This window comes from Serinus canaria, chromosome 3 (assembly GCF_022539315.1).
Source record: "Serinus canaria isolate serCan28SL12 chromosome 3, serCan2020, whole genome shotgun sequence".
Lineage (NCBI taxonomy): Eukaryota > Metazoa > Chordata > Aves > Passeriformes > Fringillidae > Serinus > Serinus canaria.
In genome coordinates this window covers 93,595,461-93,620,658 of record NC_066316.1, presented here as the reverse complement: position 1 = coordinate 93,620,658, position 25,198 = coordinate 93,595,461, and the positions used below count along the sequence as shown (strand labels likewise).

Genomic DNA, 25,198 nt, shown 5'->3' with positions numbered 1-25,198 from the left:
CAGAGTCAGTACTTAATTGGATCTGAAATTGTGCATAACTCTTTGTCCCTGAAAAGTGAAACAGCTATTAGCTTGCAATTCCTACCTTGTTTTTAGAAGTCAAAACTGATGGTAATGCAATAATGCACAAAGATTCTGATTCCTGTATTTAAGTATTACTTTTACCATCCACCTTTTCTAAGCAAGTTCAGAAGTTTTATGTCTGATTGAAATTTTAGCACAAAACAGAAACCTCATTAACACAAACACATCTATTCTACAGCTACAGTCCCAATAAACTTAATCCCCATTGTGAAGTCTGCAACAGAATGACACCAGGATTGCAACCTCCCCAAGAATAACATGATCTTCTGTTGAAATCCATCTCTCTCCCAGAAGGCTGAGCAGGTGACAAGTACAGAGACTACAAGTTTGGAAGGTAGCAAGAGACAAAAACAAGGCTAAATAAGAAAACAAATTTTATAGATCCAGTTTTACAGATAATGTGGTAATGCTAGTTCATACCAATGCTGAGAATACTTAGAACAGGAAAATCATCATGGTATCACTCATACTACTGATCTCAGTACATTTACATGTCCAAGGCAGAGACGAAGAGTGATTTTTGGAAAAGCAGGCTTAGACTTTTACAAAGTATTCAAATTTTGTCCAAGAGCAGAACTGTCTAGTTACTGGCCTTCTGCTAACTAAGTATTGTATTGCAGATGGACTGTCTTTACGCTGAACTGTACTCTCAAAGAACACTTTTGACAGGCTTATGTCCTCCTGAGTAAAACTGGAAATACTGTCTGACCCTCATGTAGGAACTGGGATTACAGCAAATTTCTCACCCATTGTATTGCATGGACTTGAGTATTTTACTACTGTGAGATACAAGATGTGATTTCACATTTCAGCTTTAAAGCTGGTAGGTTTTCTCCTCAAAGTAAATGCTGTGTTACATGTGCTTATGTCAGTGTGCTAGGAACTGACCAGAAGACTAAAGGAAGACTTAGCCAGTTCTATCAGGCAGCAGATCTTTTACGTAGCGGGCTCCACGTGAAACAGCTTCCATCCAAAGGCTGCCTAATGATACTGGGATGACACACCTAAGTTACACATCAATTATTATCTCACAGACTAGCATCGAAAGTTGACTGAAATCAACTCACTTGAGGACAAGATCTCAGTTCAGTTAGCATTACATATAACGAAGCAAGGTGTTACTTTTGCAGTGCTTGTGAGAAAGCACTTGAAGAGTTGACAGAAAAATCTATACTGAATTATATACTTTATAACTACATTGATGTGTGACAAAATGGTTGATCATGTAATCCAATTAAAACCTTTTTCATGTTTTTTCACTAGATGACAGAACAGCTAAAATACAAAATTAAACTGAGTAAGTACTGAATGTAGAGGAATAATTTTACAATTTAAATACATCAATCAAGTAAACTTTACATGTTTCAGAAGAAGCTAATTATTTTCTTTTAGAAATTATGTGATGAAGCATTAATGATATTTCTCCAAAAATGCTTTACAGCATCTAAGACACTGCTCGTAAACAGTTTCAAAGTCCTTTTCGCTCCCCTAGAAAAGAAGAGAGGAAAAAGACTGTAAGAATAATAATAGTGGCTGAAGAGAAAATACAAATTGCAGACTGGTTTCTCTGCTGTCAGTAATGGCAAACAACAGATATTAGGAAAAAAAAAAAACTGTGCAAATACTTGGTGACAGCTTTGGCATATTTTTCTCTAATTTGAGCTCAGGAATGTCTACAGACAAACTCTATGACTTTGTATTCAACAGTCCTGCATGACTTTCCTTCATGTATTTATACCACTCACTTTTGAGCCTTTTAAGTCTTTTCCTTTTTTAGGTTCACACTAATCCATCATGTTGAATTTCAGTTTAATGAAGCACGGTGGGGAAACAAAAAGCCCAGAACAAACCTCTTTGTTCTGAACCTGCTTCCCACTAATACCATTTCCTTACCACTATACCATATTCTCCACTTCCTGGGTAATGCATAGCAATTTCTTATTCAGTTTTCCCCATGATATCAAGATTTTATAGAACCCTACTGCATCTTCATCCACTTTTGTTTCCTAAACTGAAGAATATTAGTCTAATTGTTTGCTCTTGGCTGGCATTATCTAACTTTTTTGACCACCTGTGTCAATGGCTATGTCTCTAACTTTCCTGATCATATCCTCTTTGTAAGGAGGCTAATCAAACAGGGTTTCACCCAATATTGAAAATATAGGTGCACTGCATTATTTTAATTTAAATAAATGCTATAAGCATTTTCCTTTTCTATCCCAGTAATACACAGTTTTCTTAAGTCATAAAAAAAAGTTTACTCTTCACTTTGTGTAACATCGGATTATGTATCATATGCCAATTGTGGGATCTGGGAAGATTATGCTGCACACACACAATTTTTAATCAAGCCACCCCAAGAATTTCTTACACATACATAGTATGGATCTTCAATGATAAGCTGTTTCTGTGGATCATAAGTTCCAAGTAGCTCAATTTTGGCCTTGCAGTCCTTAACTTGGTTGCTTTTCCTGTTCAAATCTCTGCAGAAGAAAAATAAAATTTTCCCCTGAAATTTCCTTCAAAATTTTGGCATCAGTACAAGATGTTCATGACCATTTCTAGACAACATAGGAAAATAATGTCTCTGGACTCCTATGCTGCTCCTTGTTTTTGTTTTTCTTGTTATGTGGGGTCTTTTTTAATTGAGTATGGAAGACACAAACTGAATTCAGAGCATAAATAAGCAGTCAGGCACTTTACCCACAGCTTAAAAAAACTTTATAACAGTAAGTTCATCAAGTTCTTTCTTAAATCAATTGTACTTTCAACACTTACCTTTAGCTTGTATTGAACAACAACCAATGGAAAGTATCCAGGTATTTTTCCAGAAGTATGAGTAAGATTCTCCTATCTGCTCAAAGCCACTGTTTTAGACTGATATGATCTAGCTCATGTGAAATCCTACAACATCCAGTTAACAGAAAATGATAAATCAGTGAGCTACACCTGTTTGCCTTTTGATATACTGTAGCATTTTACCAGCTGTCACATCCTCTTCCTTCTACATTGCTTCTCATTGATAAAACATTTTAGTTTTGAGGTGGCATTTTTCCTATTTGCTTAAAAATGGCCATCTGTTATCCCAAAAATGGTCATCTCTTATCCATACTTAAAATGGACCTCTCATCATCTTCAGATTAAAGGCAGCTCCGTACTATCATCTTCACAATGAACTCCCAAAACATACTAAATTATTTTAATATTACACATCTCCATACCAAATCATCATTTTACTTACTCACAATTACAAAAGGCAAAGAAATCCCTTGTGAATGCTTAGTCATAACCATATCAGTTTTAAGAAATTAAATTAAAATTATTAATTCTGATTAAGAAATTCATTTCAGATAGTTTAGAAATAGCAGTGAGATGACAGAAATGGTTTTGCTTGAAGAAAAATCAGAGATCCTCAATCAAGCTATTGCTTGAATTTACAGATTTGTCAATAAATTCTCGAGCCTTTTATAATTAAAAAAATCTAAGACCATCTTAAAGGTTTTTGACATACCACTTCATGAACAGGAGAGGGTCAGATGGCTCTGGTACTAAAGAAAAGACATGTCCCAAATCTTCCTTTTCTGACAGGCATCAACACCTGGAATCAGCTTGCCCTCCCCTCCTAAAGCTACAAATAAGCATTCCTAGGCAAAACAGTTGAACTCAGTGCAAGCTAAAGGCAAAACTTTAGCACAGCAGCAGCAATATCCCTGTTATAGTTCTGACATTTCTTCTGCTCTAGAGCTCATATCATAAATTGTTAATTAAAATTCCTGTTTAAGAATTCAAGTGAAAATAGAAGGAAGCCTTGTCACGTCATTGCCTGAGACACTGCAATCAAGCCAAGTGTTACATACACTTCATTCATGAAGGCTGTGGAAGAGAGCTTATTCAAGACATTCTAGAAAATTCAACAAAATCATACTTATTTCAATTAAGTGGTGCTGCTTCTAGAAGACTTTATGTGCTATTAAATAGGGTCTTTATTTAGGTTTTGTTGTTGGTTCTGGTGGTTTGGTTTGGGCCTTTTTAAACTAACTTGACAATAGCCCTTACAAGCACTTTGACACTTGTAGTTTATTAAATTCAGCTCCTTAATCCTCAATATGTATTTAATTTAGTAGAAATTTTGCTGGTGATATGCAAAATTTTACACTAGAGGCAGCTACTTAAACGAATCTTTCTTAAGGACGCTTAGCTAGAGCACAGCTAACAATACAACAACACTTCCCCAAGCTAACAACCTTGCTAATTTCAGAGTTCCCTCTCTTTTTCTATATTAAAAAAAGTAAAAAAACCTCACACCATATTTAATCCCTTCCAAGTTCCCAGTTTGTCTTTTAATTGCCATGCAATTAGAAAAACCGATCACTTCAATGAAGACAGTAAGTACATCCTCATTCTTAATTATACAGGCATCAGCTGCATATAGCACAAAGTAACTAAATTTCCATGTCCTTCATCCTTGAGTGGCACATACCACACAAATAAACCATTGAGTTCTGCCTCAATAAACTTATCAGAAGTGAAGAATCCATCCATTAGCACATCATTCACATACATGTAAAAAAAAACCCCCACCACAAGCTAAGCAGTAAAATGTGACATCTGTCTTCAAAGTGACTTATGAGACATCACTAGAAGTAATCCATACGAATTTGTTCCATTTCTTCATACATTACCTTAGATTGCTCTCATCCATACAAAGTATATGATCAAAGGTCTGGAAATCCTCTTTAGTAACCTAGAAGTAAAAACAGGTGCTTTAGCCTACAAACTGCATTTGATTAATGAAAGGGGGAAAAAAGTGTTTTCAAACTCTGTAGTTATGATTTATTAAAAAAAGACAGGTGGAAAGAATAGAACTGCACCTTTATACAATTTTACAATAACTTACAATATTTTAAATATATTCTACCATGATTATTTATCCATTTCTGAAAGCATTCCACAAAAAACCAAACACAAGGCAGCTATTTAACCAACCTTTTCTTTTTTTTTTCTTTTACATTTCATCATCAACTTAGAACATCATTAAAAACAACATTTTTAGTACTTTTCAACTACTAAAACTAAAGCAATTTCCAATTATGGGAACCATGCAATAAAATGGTTAAAAATAAAACAGAAAAATTACTTTCTTGAGAGGACAACAAAAATGTAGGTAGCCTGGAATTAATTGCAATACTTCCAATCTAGAAATCTGCCACTGCACAAAATATACACCAACTGAAACTTAAAGCTGAAGTATGATGGCATAAGTTACAATCTCTTAAAAACAAATGCATCCACAGTATTTAAGACCAAATTCACGAATTTTGTAGTATGACGTGAAAAATCCGGGATCTATTGTACATTTTCCTACCATCATATAATCTGTTTTCTTTCTTGTAATTTATTGACTCCTAAACATGAGTATCAATTAAGTTCAAAGATCTGAGTTCAAGTCATGTAGGCAAACACAGCAGATAAACCACTGCCTTAAATACTAATGTCATCTTCTTGTTATAAGGATGGCCAGAGATGTTTGCCAGTTGTCATTTTATTTCAGTTTACATTTAAGCCTTAGTTTAAGGTAAAATCTTCCCAGACCATGACACCAATGCTGGTATAAGATATCTGAACCAGGTGTCCACAATGAAGATGAAAAAATGGAATAAAATTTTTAATATTAGAGTTCACTTTAAGACTGTCTTTCATGCATAGTCCTGTATGAAGCATCATAACCAAGAAACTTGGGAAGGTTGTTAAGAACAGGTTTTTTGGCAGGCACCCCTACAAAGGATGGGCTAGAGAAGTGAGTAAGCAAGAAAACAGCCAAAAGGCAAAACACAGCATCCCATTAGTCAGAGTTTTAACTTGTAAAAAAAATTTATGTATTTAAAAAAAGGTTTACATGGAAAAACAGCCACTTTTTTTTTTTTTTTTTTTTTTTTTGTGCAAACAGCAAACAGATACTGATTAAGGTCCCATAACAGGGAGCAAGAAAAGACAGACAGAAATTATTATCAGAATAAAGCGATAAATGAAACATTACACACAAAGAGAACTGAAGAGGAAAGGTCAGGAATGCACATGAAAAGAAAGGGTTAAGGATGAAAACTAATGCAGACTTGTTTATTTTCACTGTAAAAATATTTGCTGTATTCATGCAGTGCCTCTGACCTATGAAAATATTTTTGCAGTGGAAATAGCTCTGTTTTTCTGGCAAATCTAATCAGGATTTCTACAAGCTGCTTCTGATTGCTCTACACAGCTGAACACTTGCCCCTGTGAAAATAAGAGGGCACCGATTTCTTTGTTGTACAGACAAATGGAAGAATAAACTAGGAACACTTGACAATGTGACAGTTATTACCCTATGACCAGCACTAATGCAGGTGCAAATGCAGCCCTAAAACCAAGGTTACCATTTGGCTTGTGCTTTAAAGCCATAACACAGAGTCAGTTAAAAAAAAAATAAAAAAGCTTTGTGCAAACTCCAGTGAGCTGAAGGTACTCCTCAAAACTACTAAAACTAATACTTAGGGGGATGAAATTGAGGATGTAAAAATTTAGATACATTTTGAGAAATATATTGGAGAGTTCAAGTAGTAAACTTTGGATGAAACTACTCAGATGACAATAACTTTGCATTTAAAAAATGCATATAGCAATTATTAAATTATTAGTGAAACATTTCCCTTTATTTACAGAAGGGAAATCTAATTTTCTGTCTGAAACCCACAGAGAGGTAGCAATCCTCAAATTTACCCAGTTGTGAAACAGTGTTTAATACAACCTTCTTCTAATCGCAATTTCATATTTAAGGCAAATGCATGGTATGAGTCATACCAAAATCAATTTTTGCCTCAGCATGAATAAAAGTGAAAATTATTAAAACCTTTCTGGTTTGCGCGTGAAGAATAAAAGCTTAGAGAATTTTATACAGCAACCTGCCATTAGCTAAAATAATAACAACTTTATTTTATATATAAATATATATTTTTGGTTTTATACTTCACTTTTAACATCGAAAGTCACTGTACTTACTTACCATCGTAAGACACGAACAATTTAATATTCTCTTTTACATAAACCATTTTTGTAGTACTGAATTTAAAAAGAAAAGCTAAAATCCATGATTATCATAATTACGCAAAAAATTACATAAGAGAAGGTGCCCTTCACTGGGTGGGTAACAATCTTCCAAAGGACTGAAGAGGATAATTGTACAGGACTTTGAAGGCAACAGAAGATAAATTCCTACTCTCCTTAAGTTTGTCTCTAAAAGTGAAGCAAATGCACTTCCACTTGTACTAACCTGACCACTGAAAAGTGTTTAGGAAAACAAAAATAAAAACAAAAAAAAAACCAAACAAACAAAAAAAAAATCTGAAGTTACGTTGTTAACATCAGGGCAAAATAAACACTTACCTGCAGTTCAGGGATTTGAATATTTTCTTTACAAAAGAAAATATGTGTACTGGAATGATTTAGATAAATTTTCATCCTGTTAAGTCTTTCATTTTATTGCCCCATTTTTTAATTTTCTCTCCCTGTAATTTTAAGGTCTTCTGATTGAAAAATCTCTTCATTTGCCAGAATGTATAAGCAAATGTCTTCACTAAAATGTTTTCATTCATTCTCTGCCAAAGGAAGATATAAAAGATTTGCTTCAAGACAGAGGATCATTTGGTTCTTTGCTTTAATTTAACTGCTCATAAACTACTCTAGGAATACCTAGAAGAACAGCTCTCAACTTTCCAAGGTGGTATTTTCTAGGAAGACAAACATGTCACACTACTGTGATGACTGAAACACTGAGTGAATAATTTCAGTACCATCTAGCTTGTATATTGACAAATAATGATGTTTGTAAGAACTGATAAAACAATAAATCCAGATGTTGTAACAGGAAAAGATCACAACAGACTTTTGCAGTGATTATTTTAATAGTAAATTATTGAAAAATCTGAAATGGTGCTGTGCTTAATTCTGTTTCATATAAACAGAGATTAACATTAGGAGAGGTCAGCAGAGGTCAATTGACTAATTGAGAGAATTTATTTTTTAAAGTCAAAAATCTAAACATGTAGTCTTTGAAAAGTGAAGAAAGTAAATATGACCTCAGTGAGGTCTAGAAAAATTCTGAAGGGAACAGAAATGTAAGATAATAACAAGACTACTTGATCTTTTTGTCAATACAAAAACTAGTGGCGTAAACTCAAACTAAGTAAAGGTCAAGCCCTAAAGGAATATCTTATATCCAGAGAATAGTTAACTGAAGTAAATTATGTGCATTTATATGAGTGTCTGAATGATTTAAATAGATGCAGGCACATTTACTTCCAATCTCTCTGGAATTCAGTATGAAAATACATGTTCTTTTGTTAATGAAAACAGATATGAGTTTAGGTAAAACTTAGAGGATTTCACTAAGTGGCAAACCTGCTTTTGACTTAAGAATGCTTCAAGGGTATGTTTTCCTCTGAAGTTACCACCAACTGTGCTACTAATCTTGGGTTTGAGTGCTTTAACTCTAATTTAGCACTCCAGATATTTTTAAAATATCTACATGCAAGCACAGAAGCTTTTTGAGATGGATGAAGAGGTATTATACTTCTTTTTGGACCTGCTAAATAAATATACAATTCCTTGCTGAAGGATGCATCACAGATTACTAGACTAAGTCCATTTTTAAAAAGCATTTTAAAATGCTCAGAATATTAAACATTTTGAGGCAGGAGTTTTCTATAATGCAGAAACTGGTTCAATGCTTTCCAGTAACACTTCCGATGAATCTTAATAACAGAAAACTCATTAAGCTCAACTAGAAGAGTTAAGTCACTCTGGAGTCCTTTAAAAAAAACCAGCACAGAGTATTTATTTGTTACTTGATGCTTAACCATGCATGGTCAAATGACTTCCATGATTGCAATGGTCAGGGCATGGGTATGAATAAGGAAGAAAATGTACTCTCTTCTACCTGTCGTGCTTTATGTGTTGTCTCAATGCCATGATTTCTTAGACAACTTAAAGCCCTTGAATCTGGGAAGCGCCCCACGTTCCAGTCTGAAACAGCGGCACTGTCTGTCATCCACTGTAACAACAAAACAAATACATATACAGATTTAAAGAAAATTCAGGTACAGTACCTGCCTGGCAATATGACTCATGGTAATGCCATGCTTCTTCATGCAATTCTGTCCTCGATAGTCAGGAGGGCTTCCTATTTCATAGGCAGATGTCGCTGCACTGTCTATCCTCCACTACAGAAAAACAAATTCATATTTTTATGTTTCTTTCTTCACTGCTTATATTCTGACTGGCTATGAGACAGTTATTTCTTGGAACAGACATCAATAGCTTACCTTATGTTCAAGCTTCTCATCAGTAACAAGTTTTTTGAAAACTGCTTCAGCTATTGGAGAGCGACAGATGTTTCCTATGGAAACAAGAGATTCAAGTGAATTTTCAGACTATTGAAAACAAAAAACCAGTAATTGTGTGGATTTTTCAGCCCAGATCAGATTAAAGATTTTTATTCACTAAGAATGCAAATTGTATATTTGAGAACCCCGAGTCCTGCACCTGAGTTGGGGCAATCTCCAATATCAGCACAGACTGTGGCATTAGGGATTGAGAGGAGCCCGGTGGAGGACTTGGTGACACTGGTGGGTGAAAAGCTGGATATAAGCCAGCAGAGTGCACCTGCAGCACAGAAAGCCAATCATATCCTTGGCTGTATCTATGGCAGACCTCTTAAAAATTCATGCAGAAATTCGTATTTGAAAAGAATGAAGTGTCTCAACAAAAAGAAAAAGCCTTTTCAACTATTACTTTAGCTCTTTCTACCTTTTCATCCTTCAAAAATTTTCAATAACTAGATGGATATTTATAATATTTGATTTGCCATGCAGATTGCAGTAACTCATATACACAAATCTTCTGTTCCCATCAAACACAATGTGTAACTTAGTCATCTCTGGTTTTTGAGCAGATAAGTATAAAATACCAGAAATGGCAAAACTCATCTCTCTACCCTTAAATTAATCACTCTCCTACTACTGATTAAATTCTTTCCAAATCTCAAACTGTAAAAAGAAAAAAAATGCCAATGAACAAAGCTAAATTTCCATCAGCAAAAAAAAAAAAAATCATATAAGGCACTTAATCTCATTTTTAAACAAAACACCAAGGTAGATACTTCATTGCTAGAGAGAAGTTGCTATGACCTGGGGATTTAATACCTTGCTGTCACACATCACTAAGAAAATCACAAAGAGGGAGGTGAAGGTCTGAAGCAACACAAATTGACTATCAAAGATTTAGAGAACATCAAATCAACTAAATGGCAAAGATTTAGAGAACATCAAATCAACTAAATGGCAAAAGGACCAGGCTAACCACTGACAAACTGATCTTGCCAAAACATTGAGTTCTGATGTCATCAGATCTTCTTTCTTTCTAGGAGAAAACAAACTAATTCTAACAATGGAATTAGTGTGTTTCATGCACATGAAATTAAATCAGTCTTGGAAGAAAAATAAAACAGGAAAATTTTAGGGCTCCCTAAGTGGTTAAGTGAGAAAAGAAGTTAGTACTATTAATTATTTAAATGCTTAAAATATGAAAAAAAAAGAAAAAAACAATCTCAGTTTTTTGAGTGAGTTAAGCATTAAACAGTACAATTCAATTTCAAAACATGGCAACATACAGCACAAGGCAGAAAATAAACGTCAAATGAATGAACTCAATTCTTTCATATTGCAAGCCTATACAGCATCACTCCTCTTACAAACACATCAAGCTTCATTTTAAAAAGCATCATCTATCTTAAAATGTTATTCCAGATATTAATTTCCTGTGGTACCATAAGATCTTCCAGTTTCAACTTAGTATTTATTCCTGGAAGTCTCTGCTCATTTGATCTTGGTTAACATCAGTCTGTCTTTCCTTCAACAGATACAAAACCCTTGCCAAGCATAGCTGTGCTAAACTAAACAAACCAAGCTCTCAATCTCTTCATTAAATTAACTGACCTTATCTAATCACTCCAGTTAAGTCAGATCTGCGCTTCTTCTAATTTGCATTTACTTTTCTTGAATACTGACAAACGAAACAACAGATTACACTACAAGAAAAGTTTGTTCCCATTTGGTTTTTAAATTAAAAAAAAGTCTGTAATAGGTACTTAGTGTTTTTGAAAATAACATGAGAACTTCTACAATCACCTCTGACTCATTCAGAAGTATCAAATATATGATTATAACCCCCTACTCCTAATTTGTCCATTCCCTCTTTGTTACTTGAAATAGGTGACCTTTAAGTCTTTTTTCTAAACTATTACATTCTGCTTCCATTACACCGGCTGTAGAGGCCATCCATTTCTTCTTAACAAAATTTTTTCTCTGTATGAATGATCCCACACAATTGTGCATGAACGGTAACCTCCATTACCACACTCAACATTTCAGTAAAAACCAATGATTAATATTCTTGGACCTAGTAATTCATTAACTAGCCCCCAAAATTTCAAAATGGTGGTTTTGACATAAATCCCTCATGGCTTTTTCCATTTGTTTAACCTTCTGCTCACATGGATTGAACTTCACTCTAAATTTTCACTCTTCTACAGCTTGCTCACTTCTTAAAATAAATGCCATAAATATAATCTTTAATGATATCATACAAAATGCCATAATGAACAGCACCATTAACACCCTTGATTAAACATATTAACTACCACTTCGAGCACTACCTAGAAACTTCAGTTCTATCATTTTTGAAACTATCACTTAACCCAGTTTGTGACAAAAATTCACATCTTCCCTGATGACACACTCCAGATATTAGCAGAGGTATTAACACTGTCAGGGAACTTCAAGCAGCATTTAAATCTATTCTTGGGAACTACAGACAGAATCACAGAACTGACTTAACAGAAGATCTTTTCCCCACATAATCTGCAATATTATTTTCATCTTAAACAACTTTTACCCATGCTACTCCTTGCAACTGTTATCACTCATCTCAAGACTGATGTAAAGCTCTATCTTATCCCACTAACATACATGAATTTAATCCTTGTTTTCCAGTCACTTTCCTCACTAATTTCCATCCATTTCAGATACAATTGTACATCCCATATTGGTCTTTCCAGGCTGTGCATCCTCACAGATGCACAGTATTTCCTAAGTTAGGGACTGACAGATGTATTAGGAGAATGGAGAAATTTCACAGAAAGAATCAAAGGGCAATTACCTTCCTCCTTGGACTTGAACCATTCTTATCCTTAAATGTTACCTACATATTATCTTCACCACCTATCCGCCTCTAGTGTTCCCTTCTTCTTTGTTGTATTTCCAACTGATCTGATCATGCTGGCTTTATGTAGAAGGCAGCAGTATTCAAGTTCTCAAAATCTCCACCTTCTCCCTTCATTTTTTTGCATATCAAGTTCTTTAAGTTGTAGTGACATTTTGAATCATAGAAAACTAGTGCCCAAGGTAGGTAGAGTCTACCTACTGAAATTAATCCTACAAACATCTCGGAATACAATGATTCAAGGACAAGAGATTTCAATCACAGAATCAGCACTGGAATAATTTGTCAATCACTTTTAAGAAGTTTTGTTTTCACATTCATTTTCTAAGCACAAGGCTTCCAGTGATGACCTAAGCCAACACCTAATTTTTTGAGTTCTGACTCCCATCTCTGCACTAATCATTGACCCATCCCAGATGGAAATGGAAGCTCTGCTTCTACTGGCAGGAGAGAGAACTTGAATCCATTTCATGGTCAGTTCCATTACCCATCTCTGAGTATGTTGATCCAATCACCTAGTCTCTCAAGTGGTTTTGTATCTTAAATGTTCCTTATTCAGCTTCCTACTTCTTTCAGAGTTTCCCCAAATGCAAACAAATGCTTTTCTCTTGTTCCTTTTTTTGCTGTCGGCTGTTAGTAACAAAGTTTTACTAGTTTTCATCATCTCACATGCAAAAACCTAATTTTTATTCTACTTATGTTTCCATGAATGGTCACTTAATCCAAGTGACTGGAATAATGCTTCCTATCATTTGCACCATTCATCAGGTCCCCTTCATAAGTGTTTAAAACTGACTGGTCACTTTATTATGTTCTGTACTCAAATTCACATAAGAACTTCATCACAAGTCCTAGCTCTTTCCATACTGTTACACTCAGCATTCAATTACTTTTGTGAGGAAATATTCAAGGCACAGATTTCAGTTCAGATTCTCTGGTTTTGGCATTCATGCGCATATATGTGTGCGTGTCTCAAAAAACTTTCCTTGCAGCAAGAATAATTATTCAACTGCTGAATTATTCAACTGCTGGTACATCATGCTATTCTAATAAACCTGAAGATTTATCAGGAAAGCACAAGTTTTTAACACATAAAGCACCTAATTTCAACAATCAGACCCTTAACGTATTTCAAACACAGACCTTGTTTTTCAATTCCAAGATTACTTTTACCACCATGCTTTCAACTCTCTAATACTTCTGCATCATTTTGAAAAGCAGATTAAATAAGACACTGTATTCTTACACCTATATTACCAATACTGCATAGAAGAAAGGTAATTTTCCTTACATTTATCTAACCTTCTCTTTATAATAAAAAGACATTTCTTTTTGTCAACCTGCCAAAAATCCTCATCACAGCAACTCTTCTTCAATGTCTTACCCAATCTATTGCTTTCCCATTCTGCAGCTATAAACAGCATTTTGTCCCATGAAACCTAGTATTTGGCTATACCTAAACCCATACAATGAATGGTGACACCTGAACCAGGAAACTCAAGTCTCTCTGAAACTGTCATCTAATGTCCTCATACCCACTAAGTTAGTTGCCATTTCAAAACTGATTTTATGAAATCATTTCTAGATGCCCGGGGACAATACTCATACTCAGTGATTCACAACAAGCATTAATCATCTGAAGATCTAGCCAAACTTTGCTGAATAGCACACCCATCTTACAACCGCTCCCCCATGTCTGGAGGAGATCAGAAAGCCAGTGCCTGGTCTAAGATGCCAGTCAACCTATTGTGTTATAGAGAAATATCAGAGAGAAAGAGGCAGACTTATATAACTCAGCAACATATTAAGCCCATTTCTGGAGCACAACTATTAATTACATGAGCTATGTAAGTGTAAAATGAGCAAACTGCATTTTGATTCACCTCCAATTTTAATTCTTTCTTTGCTAAAATGAAAAAAAAATATCTTCTGGTGCTTTTTCATATGCTGTAATTACATATGTTGCTGGGTATTTCAATTATTTCTCAGTGATAAGGAACCCTTATCATTAATGTAGTTATGCACATTAACTAGATTGTATTTTGTTGTGTAATGACTATCTGCTTATTTCATTACAAATAAAGAACACAATCAATGCATATTTAAATATTAGGTTTCTTTCAAAACAATGTAGAAAGAAAATGCAGTTTTTCATGAAGAAGTGTCCTTTCTGGAATCCATTCTCACTAGATGTGGCAAACTTTAGAATTAATGTACTGCATTAACCAATATTATAGTTAAATGCAGTTCTAGAAATCTGTTCAGTATTCTTTTCAGCAATAATCTCAGCCATTATTCCTAGTAAAATTTAGAAGGAAAAAAGTATCACTCTTGAAAAATAATGAAACAAACTAAGAAATCTTAAAGCAGGAACAAGAAACAAATTGCCTACAAAATTTAACTGAGAATGTACTTCACTGTAAAAAAAAAAAGAAAAAAAAAAGAGAAGTGATTATCATGTCAATTAGCTTTCCACACTGCATATCACAAAGGTTTTTCTTAATAACCCAGTAACACAGAAGAGGAAATTTAAAAGCTACTTAAAACATCTGATTAAGACAATCCATCCTATTAACATTGGTACTGATTGGTACTTGTGCACCCTTTCCTCAGGCCAAATAATTAATTAATATTAACTATTATGTTATACTAAAAAGAGTTCCTGCATTAGAACCTTGTTACAGTGCAAATCACCACTGTGGGCTTACACAACCACATGTATGACTTGTTTCACAAAATCTTAGAATAGTTTAGGTTGGAAAAGACCCTGAAGATCACATCTGACTGTTAACCCAGCACTGCCAAGTCCCCCACTAACTCATGTTCTTAAGCACCATGTCTGTTAAATATCCATGCAGCCTCAATTATTTCTCTGGGCAGCCCCTTCTAATGCTTGACACCCCCTTTGTAGTGAAATCTTTCCTAATACCCAATTTAAACCTTCCCTGGTGCAATTTAGGGCCATTTCCTCTCATCTTGTCTCTGTTAACTTATTTGAGGTACTGTAGAGAGTGGTAAGGTCTCTCTTAAACCTACTTCTTTCAGACTAAACAACCCCAGCTCCTATAGCTGCCCTTTAGGACTTGTGCTCCAGACCCTTCACCAGCTTTGCTGCCCTTCTCTGGACACGCTCCAGTACATCAATGTATTTCTTGATTGAGGAGCTCAGAACAGGACACAGCACTTGAGATGCAGCCTCACCAATGCCAAGCATAGGGGGATGATCACTGCACTGGTCCTGCTGGCCACACTATTGCTGATTTGGGCCAGGATGCTATTGGCCTTCTTGGCCACCTGGGCACACTGGCTTATGTTCAGCTGTGGTCAATGAGCACCCCCAGCTCCTTTTCCACAGGGCAGCTTTCCAGTCACTCTACCCTCAGCCTGCAGCACTGCAGGGCGGGGTGAGATCCCAGAGCAGGACCCAGCACTCAGTCTGGTTGAACCTCGTATTGCTGGATTTGACCCAGCCTGTAAAGCTCACTCTGCAGAGCCTTTCTACTTTCCAGCAGATCAACACTCCCAGCCCCAGCCAACTTGGTGTTGTCTGTGAATTGATTACAGCAGACCTCAATCCCCTTGTCCAGATTACTGATTAAGAGATTAAACAGGACTGATCCCAACAATGAGCCCTGGGGAACCACTACTCATGATTTACACCCTGCTGCCAGCTGGGTGTAAATCCATTCATCACTACTTTGGGCCCACACATCCAGTTTTTTACCCAGGAAGCAGGGCACCCATCCAAGCCCTAAGTAGCCAGTTTTTTTCAGGAGAATGCTGTGGGAAATGGTGCTAAAGGTTATAGTCCAGTCCAAGTAGACAACATGCCTCTTTTTCTCATTAATAAGGCAGGTCACCTGGTCATAGAAGATCACGTCCTTCAAACAAGACCTGCCTTTCCTAAACTGACCCTGGTTGGGCCTGATGCCCTGGTTGTCCTGTGCCACATGATGGCACTCATGATCATCTGCTCTGTGACTTCCCTGGCACCAACATCAGGCTGGCAGGCCTGCAGGTCCCCAGGTCATTCTTTCAAGCCTTCTTGTAGACGAGTGTCACATTCACCAACCTCCAGTCAACCACAACCTCCCCAGCTGACCAGGACAGATGGTAAACAATTGAAAGTGGCTCAGCACTTCCAGCAGGTCCCTCAGTGCAGGAAACATGGCTGGAACGCAGCCTAGCAGAAAAGGACCTGGAGGTGCTCGCTGACACCCAAATGACAGCAGTGTGCCCATGTGGCCAAGAAGGCCAGTGACATCCTGGCCTGTATCAGCAATAGTGTGGCCAGCAGGACCAGAGACTGACCAGTGATTGTCCCCCCTGTACTTGGTACTGGTGAGGTCACACCTCAAATCTGACCTTCAGCTCTGGTCCCTCACTGAGGTGCTGCAGTGTGTCCAGAGAACGGCACCAAGGCTGGTGAAGGATCTAGAACACAAGTCCTGTGAGACGCAGCTGAGGGAGGTGGGATTGCTTAAGCCGGAGGAAAGGAGGCTCAAGGATACCTTATTGCTCTCTACAATACCTGAGAGGAGACTGTAGACAGGTAGGAGTTGATCCCAGGCCACTCATAATAGAAGAGGAGGAAATGGTCTCAAGCTGCACCAGGGGAGGTTCAGGTTGGACAGCAGGAGGAAATTCTTCACTGAAAGGGTGGTTAAGAATTGAAAGGAGCCGCCCAGCAGAGTGAGGGAGTCCCTTGTCTCTGAAGTGCTCAAGAACCAACTGGCACTTAGTGCTATGATTTAGTTGACAGATTGGTGTTTGGTCAAAGGCTGGACTTGATGATCTTGGGAGTCTTTTCCAACCTTAGTGAATCTGTGATGCTACTCCCCATCCCTGTTTTCCAGCTCAGGGAGCTGGTATACAGAGACTAACTGGTCTGAGTGTTCAAGACTGAAGCAAAGAAACATTAAACACCTCAGCCTTTTCCTCATCCTTTGTCACTGTTTCCTCCTGCATCCAATAAAGATGGAGATTCTGCTTAGCCCTCCTTTTGCTGCTGATGTATTTATAGAAACATATTCTTTCATGGCAGTAAACATTTTAAGTTGTAGCTGGGTATTGGACCTCCTAATTTTTCTCCCTGCTTAACTTCATGACGTCCTTTAGTCCTCCTGAGTTGCCTGCCCCTTCTTCCAAAGGTCATAATCTCTCCTTTCTTCCTTCAGTTCCAGCCAGAACTCCCTTTTTATCCAGACCAGTCTCCTTCCCCACTGGCTCACCCTCCAGCACACAGGAATGGTGATTACCACTGTCCTTAGAACATCATGTTTGGGAAGGAGGATTCCTATTAATTTTTTTTATACAAAAACATCTGTATAGACCACTAGCTTCTAAACAGACACTAACTGATAATGCCTTACTAAAGCATGTTTTCTCTGGATTATTATTAGGGGTTGATTTCACTCACAGGTAAACATCAGAACATATTTCAGAAAACTAAACTCTTATTTTGCTATTCAACTAATCTGCATGTCTCCTATTACGACAACAAAAAAAGCAGATAGTGATAAACACAAACATTAACTAATGGTTTTGCAACAAACCTGGCAAACTGCCAGGGGTTCATAGCACATAGGTAAGGTTATATGGGCTAGGAAGCAGATAATGTTAACAGCCCTCCTAGACCAGAGCAGAGAGCCATCCTGCTACACCAGCAAGCAGAGAGCCTGTTATGCCCTGAAGAAAGCAGAAGTTTAGAGAAAGCATGTACAAAATGGGGGATGGCTCTGTAATCTGTGTAATCAGGTTAGCTATTTGCTGGTTGTGATTATCTTGTTTACCAGTAATTGATTAACCTAAACTCCAGAAAAGCATTCAGATGGTTTCTAATCCCACCTATACTTCTGTTTTCTGGGACTTTGCATGACAAGGTTTACAACTTAACCATACAAAATATCAGTAAGTTTCCTATTTCTTCATTTTGGTAGCCTTTCAAAAAATTCTCATTCTTTCACTCATTCTCATATCAGATCAAGAATTTCATTATTAGATCATAACAGATCAGCCTTGGTGATCTGTTGCCTCCTACCCTTCTTTCCCTCTTTTTACAGCAGCTCTTACATTAACTTCAGTGGTTCTTGTGGTTTTCTCTCCGTTTCTTACAACAGGAGCTCCCAACAGCAAGCCTGCAGGCAGGCTCCCTGTTCCCATCCCGCTGTTCCCGAAGCTAAGTGCTGCACAACTCATCTCAGGAAGCTGTTCAAAGCCACGTCTCCCTGCTGCCCCGAGCAGCAGCCATTGGTCAGAGCGGGTTTACAACTATTTAGATGTGGCACTTTCCCACACACAAGCTTCGCGTTGGTCAACACTGCATTTCACTTCCTTCACTACTTCCTGCTGGTTCCACAGAATCACAGAACTGTTAGGGTTGGAAGGGACCTCTGGACATTATCCAGTCCAATGGGCTGTCGAGGCAGGGTCGCCTAGAGCAGGTTACACAGGAACGCGTCCAGGTGGGCTTGAAACGTCTCTAGAGAGCGAGACTTAACGACTACCTCGGGCAAACCGTTCCAGTGCTCTGCCTCCCTCAACGCTAAGCCCTCCCTCGTTGTTCCTATTACAAAAAGGGCGCGGGTGTATTCCGCCTTCTATCTCCCTTCCTGGCGACTATTCCGGCCCTCCCCGACACGGCAAACCGTCCGAGGGCGGCACGCCTGCAGCACCGCGGCGGCCGCTGCACTTGGCCCGGTCCCGGCCCTCGCCTCACCGCGCTCCCGCCCCACCCCGCCTGTGCCCCGGGCCGAGAAGCGGCGGTCGCGGAGTGAGAGCAGCGGTCGCGGAGCGGTCGCGGCCGTCCCTCGCCCCGCTCACCCAGGCACACGAACAGCACCGACTTCGACTCCCCCGCCGCCATCTTCGCTCACAGGACCTCGCGGCTGTCGCACCGCTCGCGCCTCGCTTTACGGCATCGGCTGTTATAGGCGGCTGCGGGACTTGCCTGTTTTGAGGGGGAAAAAAGGAGCGAAGTATGGAACGTGCCTGGGACAGCGGGAAGGGAGGGACCGGACGGAACCGGGCAGTGCCGGTGCCGCCGAGGAGCCACCGCCGGGAAGGGGAGCGGGCGCTTTGCAATCTCCCCTGCCCCGCCCGCCTCACCTGCGGCAGGTGCGCGGCTCGGCGGGGCCGCCTCGGCGCCGCCCAGTGAGGCTGCGGCGACAGCGGCGGCAGGAGGAGAGGAAGCGAGGGGGAGCGGGAGAGTCCCGGCCCGGGCAGGAGTGAGTATCCCGCGGGGGCAGAGTGAGGATCCCGCGGAGCCTGGTGGGCTCCTCAGCGGGGCCGGAATGAGTATCCCGCGGGGCCAGAGTGAGGATGCCGCGGGCCCGGTGGGCTCCGAGCCGCCCCCGTCCCCGCGGGCGGAGCGAATGCGCTCGTACACCGCGGACAGGGCTGCGCTGGCACATCGCGGCCCCTTCTCGCCCGGGGTCGCAGCATGTGCTGCGCACTCCACGTAAAAGTCTTAGGAAGCGTCGAATGCAGCTTTGGCCTCGCCAGGCTGCTGGTGAAATTGACCACAGGGGCGCTTCGCTTTCCAGGGCAGCTCGAGTGTCTATTTTTAGTTTGTTTTATTTAATTTTATTTTATACCTATGTATATTATACATAAGTTATCTATACCTACTGTGTATTGGTAAGACATGTATATATGCACATATATTTTATTTATATTTTAAAATTATGTAATTTTGTAAACTTTTGTACGTCTTTATTTCTATTTTTTCTGCTGGTCTATCTTGTACACTGGATCTGTGTACCTGGCTGGGTTTTGTAACCCAGCAGACGCAGCCCCACCACGGCAGGGTGTGGCCAGGACTGGATTCCTCTGCTGCTTTTTAAAGACTTGCTTGGCTGGTCTTCTGGTCAAAATGCAGTAGTTCGGAGGTTAAATAAAAAATGCCATATTCTTAATTTTGTGCCAGATCTGTGACTTGCAAATGAAAGCTGAAGAGCTTATATAACGTTTGCCATGGAAAGGAGCAAACTGCACATTTCCTTTTATGCAGCTTGAAATGCTGTCCTGCATACATCGCTTCTTTTGTAAATACAGTTGACCACGATTTTGAAATGATCTAGTTATTTGACTTTGCAGCAGAAGTGATTGGTAATCAGTGTTTTTTGTCCCCAGTGCCTGCAGCATCGTGCTGTTGTCAGGCCAGCTCACAGGTGTTGGAGTGTGAGGTGGTGGAGCCAGGCAGGGGCCAGGGCTCTGCTTACTTGTCAGACATGGCCTTGACAAAGGAGGGCAAGATGATTCAGTTGTGGCTTTCTCACATGTGGCTCTGGTATATTATATAATTGCGTAGAGTGCCTTCATTCCTGCTTTCTGTCCCATGCAGTCCCTTGTGCTGTTGACATTGGAAGAGGATTCCCCCCCTCCAAACCCCATTCCTATGTTTGTGGGTGTGGGAGGGTGAGGCTCTATATAGAAGTGAGTGCTTTGAAAGGCCACCCTGCAGTTCCTATAAAACCCCGCGTTTGTAGCTGTGTATGTCACATGTAGGCACATGCCTGGCTGTAATTTTGAGACAAAGTCTTTCATGTTTCCCTATCTTTGGGAGGGAACAGGGGAGGATCCTTAAGTGTTATTCCACAGTCTTAATTGAAGGGAGCATTGGAACATTGGAACAGGCTGCCCAAGGAGGTGGTGGAGTCATCATTCCTGAAGGTGTTCAAGGAACAACTGGACGTGACATTGCTGTGGTCTAGCTGACAAAGTGGTGCTTGGTCAGAGATTGGACTTGATGATCTCAGAGTTGTTTTCCAACCTAAACATTTCAGCCCTCAGCAGTGGAAGAGACACAATTTTTACCTTCTTCAGATAATGGCAACGTCATACCTTTGAAATGGACTGTGACAGAATTCACTGTTGTCCATTGTGTCATGGTTTCTCACCATTAAGAATTACTCTTTCTGGTGTAATAAGCTCTCCATATTTTGGGGGCTTTTGAAACAGTTATTGCATTGTTGTAAAAGATCCTGTAATGCACAGCTGTTATGAAGGATAATCTGTATGACTTAGTGGAGAGGAAATGCTCTTGTGAACAAGATAATTTAAGAACGTGGGAAGAACTAGGGTTCTTCTAATTCTTGATTAATAAATATTAAGCACCTTCACTTTTTAAAGGTTTATTCCTTTTAGCTTGAAGAAATGTTTCTTGTATGATTAATAGTAGGAATTAATTAGTTGTGGGACTTGGTGGCTTCTTAGATTTGATTCATGCGCATAGTGAATTGGGACATCTATGAAGTGTGGAAATGAGACAATCAGAATGATGGTGACAGTTTTCTTGACAGAAGTGTTGCATATTCATTGGGAAATAGAGTCTGTATTTTGTTTAGGTAGTTAACATTTTTTCATGGTAGCATCGAGGGCTATTATGTACTGTACATCTGGGTTTCATCTTACATTTTTATTCTCTCTGTACTTCTGGCCTTGGAGAGAAGATAAACAAGATGTGTGTTTAGGATTTTTGTATAAAAATAGCATTGTAAAGCTTTCATGTGCAAAGGGTAATAATGTTAATCTGCTTGGGTTGCCTTGAAGTTTATTCTTCATTAAAAAAATACAGTTAACAAAAATTAAGATTCCCTTTGGGATACTCCCCTTACCCCGCTGTCTAAATTTCACATATCATACCAACTCCTGTATTAAGATGACATGGGACAGGTAGAACTGAATTTGTAGCTCTGACTTAGCTTCAGTCATGCTACTTATCTTACTTGTTGGGTAGCACCTCTTTGGTGCCAATTGTTTACACATCCAACATATTATAATAAGTGTACATGAAAGACTTGCTAAAAGGGTTTCAAGTGGACGGCATCCTGGGGCATGGGTGTAGGGTGCATAGGTGTGGTGGCATAGTTTGAGCCAAGGCCTGCAATTCTTATAGTACAAATTCTGGCTAGAGTTCACATGTGAGTCCCAGACAACCCCCAGCATAACTCTGCCTTTTGTGCATGATTTAGAGCACATCACTGTCATCTCTGTATTCTTGAAAATGTTTTATTATTCTTTTTGCACAAATTGAGTGATTTCTTTCTCATGCCACTTGTGTTTATCCTTTCTTCAAGTGCAAAGACTACAATTTGGTTGTAGAACTGTGGGCTTGGGATTTTAGTATTCTTGCAATTGCTAAAAGTTATAAGAATTTTTGAAGACTTTTAGCTACAGGTATTCCACTACTCTGCCTCCTGTGCATCAAAAAGTACATCTCCTGTGTACTTTCTGGAACAAATCCTCTGTGCCTCAGGCAGGTATCAACTGTCTTCACATGCCACACTTCCTTAGAAATAAGGAACATCCCCTAGCTGGAACATCCTGCATCTACAAGGGAAGCACATTTTTCTTTAAAGTGCATTTTTGAGCTTTGTGACTCTCATTTTACCCTCATGCATTCCAGCTTTCATCAGAATAGGAGATGAGAGGAATTTCTACATCCCTAATTAGAATTTTCTCTAAGCTGTCTTCAGTACAAAAAATGCTGTGATCCCAACTCATCAAATGCTTTTGATAACGCAGGAGACTGTGTTAGAGGGCTTTTTTCCTTGACTTTTCTCAAGGAAATAGTTAATTTAACATGTCACTGAGGTCCAATACCACATAAAGTTGCAAAGTGATCAGCTTTGTGTTTGAATTAGTTCTTTCCTCTCAGTGGAGAAAATTTATAAAAATTATGCTACGATGGAATGGGGCATGGTTTTTTTATGTGTTGTAATATTATTTTACCATTAACAAAATGAATATTTCATGTGAAAAATATTGAACTCCCCTGATCTAGAAGTGCATACATAATTGGTTGCAAGATTTGAAAAAGCAACTTGTAAACACTAGAGCTGACCAAAAATCTTTTATGCGTTTGGACACTATACATGACAATAGTCACATATACATGACAATAGTCACACTGATACAGCTAACAAGGATTATTACTTTTATCAAATTTCATACCATATAATTTATATCAGACACTCTGTGCAAAGCCTAGACTTATTTTAGACGTGATATTTTAAATAATTATGGCATTTCAAATAAATTTTGCTTTGTTTTCCAAAACGTCATCCGCTAACATCTCAATTTATATCTCTATAAGCCTTAGTTTACAAAATACCTGTGCTTAGAGGACAACAGCCTAAAGACTTGGCCATGAAGTTTACTTACTCCTTTAAAAAAGTAATAGCAGAAAGCCTTAATCCTACATTCAGTGTTTATCCTCAGGAAGTTTGCTAATGACATGAAGCTGAGCAGTACCATTGATACAGTGGAAGGATGGGATGCCATCAAGAGGGACAAGCTGGAGAAGTGGTACATGATGTTCAGCAAGTCCAAGTACAAGGTGCTGCACCTGGGACAAGCCAATCCCAGCTACAAGTACAGACTGGGAGAGGAACTCATTGACAGCAGCACTGCTGAGAAGGACTTGGAGGTTCTGGCAAACAAGTGCTGGACATGAGTTGGCAATGTGCCCCTGCAGTCCAGAAAACCTAACTGCACCCTGGACTGCATCCAAAGCAGTGTGGGCAGCAGGGCAAGGGACAGGATTCTGCCCCTCTACTCTACTCTTGTGAGACCTCACCTGGAGTGCTGCTTCCAGCTCTGGAGTTCTTAGCACAAGGCAAATGTGGACCTGTTGGAGCAAATTCAGAGGAGGGCAACAGAGATGATCAAAGGGATGAAGCCCCTCTCCTGCAGAGACAGGCTGAGAAAGCTGGGTTTGTTCAGCATGGAGAAGAGACAACTCTAGGGAGAGGGGTGATGCCTAAAAGGTGACTTTTTACACTGACAGATAGTGACAGAACAAGGGGTAGCAATTTTAAATTAAAAGAAGAAAGATTTAGATTGGATGTTAGGAATACATTCTTTACTGTGAGTGGGGACGAGGCACTGGCAACAGGTTGCTCAGAGGAGCTGTGGATGCCTCCTCTGTGGAAGTGTAGGCGGTCACATCGGGTGGGACTTTGAGCAGCCTGGGCAAGGAGCAGGTGTCCCTGCCCATTACAGAGGGCTGGAACCAGACGATCTTTCAGGTCCCTTCCAACAGAAACCATTCAATGCCTCTCTAATAAAGGCTGTGAAGAATTACTCAGAGTATTATCTAGTGGTAGACATAGTGCCCGTGCATGTTGGGGTGAAGCAGCTTGCCTCTCCAGGTTTCAACTTACAACAGAAGTATTTTAATTTCCATAACTCATAGTAATATATTTTAAAAACCCCCAAGAACAGACACACACACAAAACCCCCAGAAACTCAAACCTACAGACTTCTAGAGATGAGAACAAAGGAAGAAATCTGCTCATCTGTCTCCTTTACTTCATTTCTATCAATGAAAGGCCTCTTGTGTTTGAAATGGTTCTTTTCCCAGTAAAGACTTGTGATTCTTTGTATTTTGGGTTTATTTCATAGTATTCATATTTTCATGTGCATTTGCATGCCAGACTCCAAACATAGTTGCCTGTTTTACTTCTCATTGTCTGACTTAGCTGTCTTGCAGTAACCATACAGATGTAATGCAAGTTTACGTAAAGGTTTTCCGAAGTATTAATGGCATTTGTTATTCCTCCCTCCACACAAATTGCTGTGATTTAAATGTATAAATAGATGTAATTGTGGAAATATAATCACAAATATTATTATAATTTCTAATTATAATGTTCTATATCAAAAAGTTCTTTAAAATACTGTAAATATCTCAGCTTTCTATATTGATAGCAATGTCTGTGAGATTCTCCTCTTTGAAATATAGACTTGTTGGGCTGTTTTCCTTTTAGAGAAGGTGCTATCTTCTGTTATGTGTCATTC

The 25,198-nt window shown here is 38.9% G+C and overlaps 2 protein-coding genes across 6 annotated transcripts in view; one reads left to right on the top strand and one right to left on the bottom strand.

Annotated features, from left to right (window-relative positions):
• Positions 1–441: 441 nt before the first annotated feature.
• ACP1 (acid phosphatase 1) lies at positions 442–19,357 on the bottom strand. 2 transcript variants are annotated; one of them, XM_050972305.1, is made up of 6 exons: positions 19,216–19,357; positions 9,438–9,511; positions 9,222–9,335; positions 4,767–4,828; positions 2,462–2,567; positions 442–1,572 (listed from the first exon to the last, which is right to left on the bottom strand). In XM_050972305.1, exons 1-6 carry the CDS (start codon positions 19,256–19,258, stop codon positions 1,495–1,497), a joined length of 477 nt encoding a protein of 158 aa, XP_050828262.1. In that variant the 5' UTR covers positions 19,259–19,357; the 3' UTR covers positions 442–1,494. The 2 variants fall into 2 exon arrangements, with proteins under 2 accessions (XP_050828262.1, XP_050828263.1); XM_050972306.1 differs by lacking the exon at positions 9,222–9,335 and adding an exon at positions 9,053–9,166.
• A 106-nt stretch (positions 19,358–19,463) lies between these two features.
• SH3YL1 (SH3 and SYLF domain containing 1) overlaps positions 19,464–25,198 on the top strand; it is a 46,601-nt gene continuing 40,866 nt past the window's right edge. For 2 of the 4 annotated variants that reach the window (XM_018920276.2, XM_018920287.2), the window contains exon 1: positions 19,464–19,619. In XM_018920276.2, coding sequence (XP_018775821.1) covers position 19,619 — 1 coding nt within the window. In that variant the 5' untranslated portion in view covers positions 19,464–19,618. The remainder of the gene's footprint in view (positions 19,620–25,198) is intronic. The other 2 variants (XM_009094856.4, XM_050972302.1) reach the window with 2 other exon arrangements.

Coding starts and splice junctions, on each gene's coding strand:
- ACP1 (XM_050972305.1), bottom strand. CDS start 19,258: ATGGCGGCGGGGGAGTCGAAGTCGGTGCTGTTCGTGTGCCTGG. Junction 9,512..19,215: donor GGTGCTGTTCGTGTGCCTGG/GTGAGCGGGGCG, acceptor TTGTTTCCATAG/GAAACATCTGTCGCTCTCCA. Junction 1,573..2,461: donor TCATTGAAGATCCATACTAT/GTATGTGTAAGA, acceptor CTTCTTTTCTAG/GGGAGCGAAAAGGACTTTGA.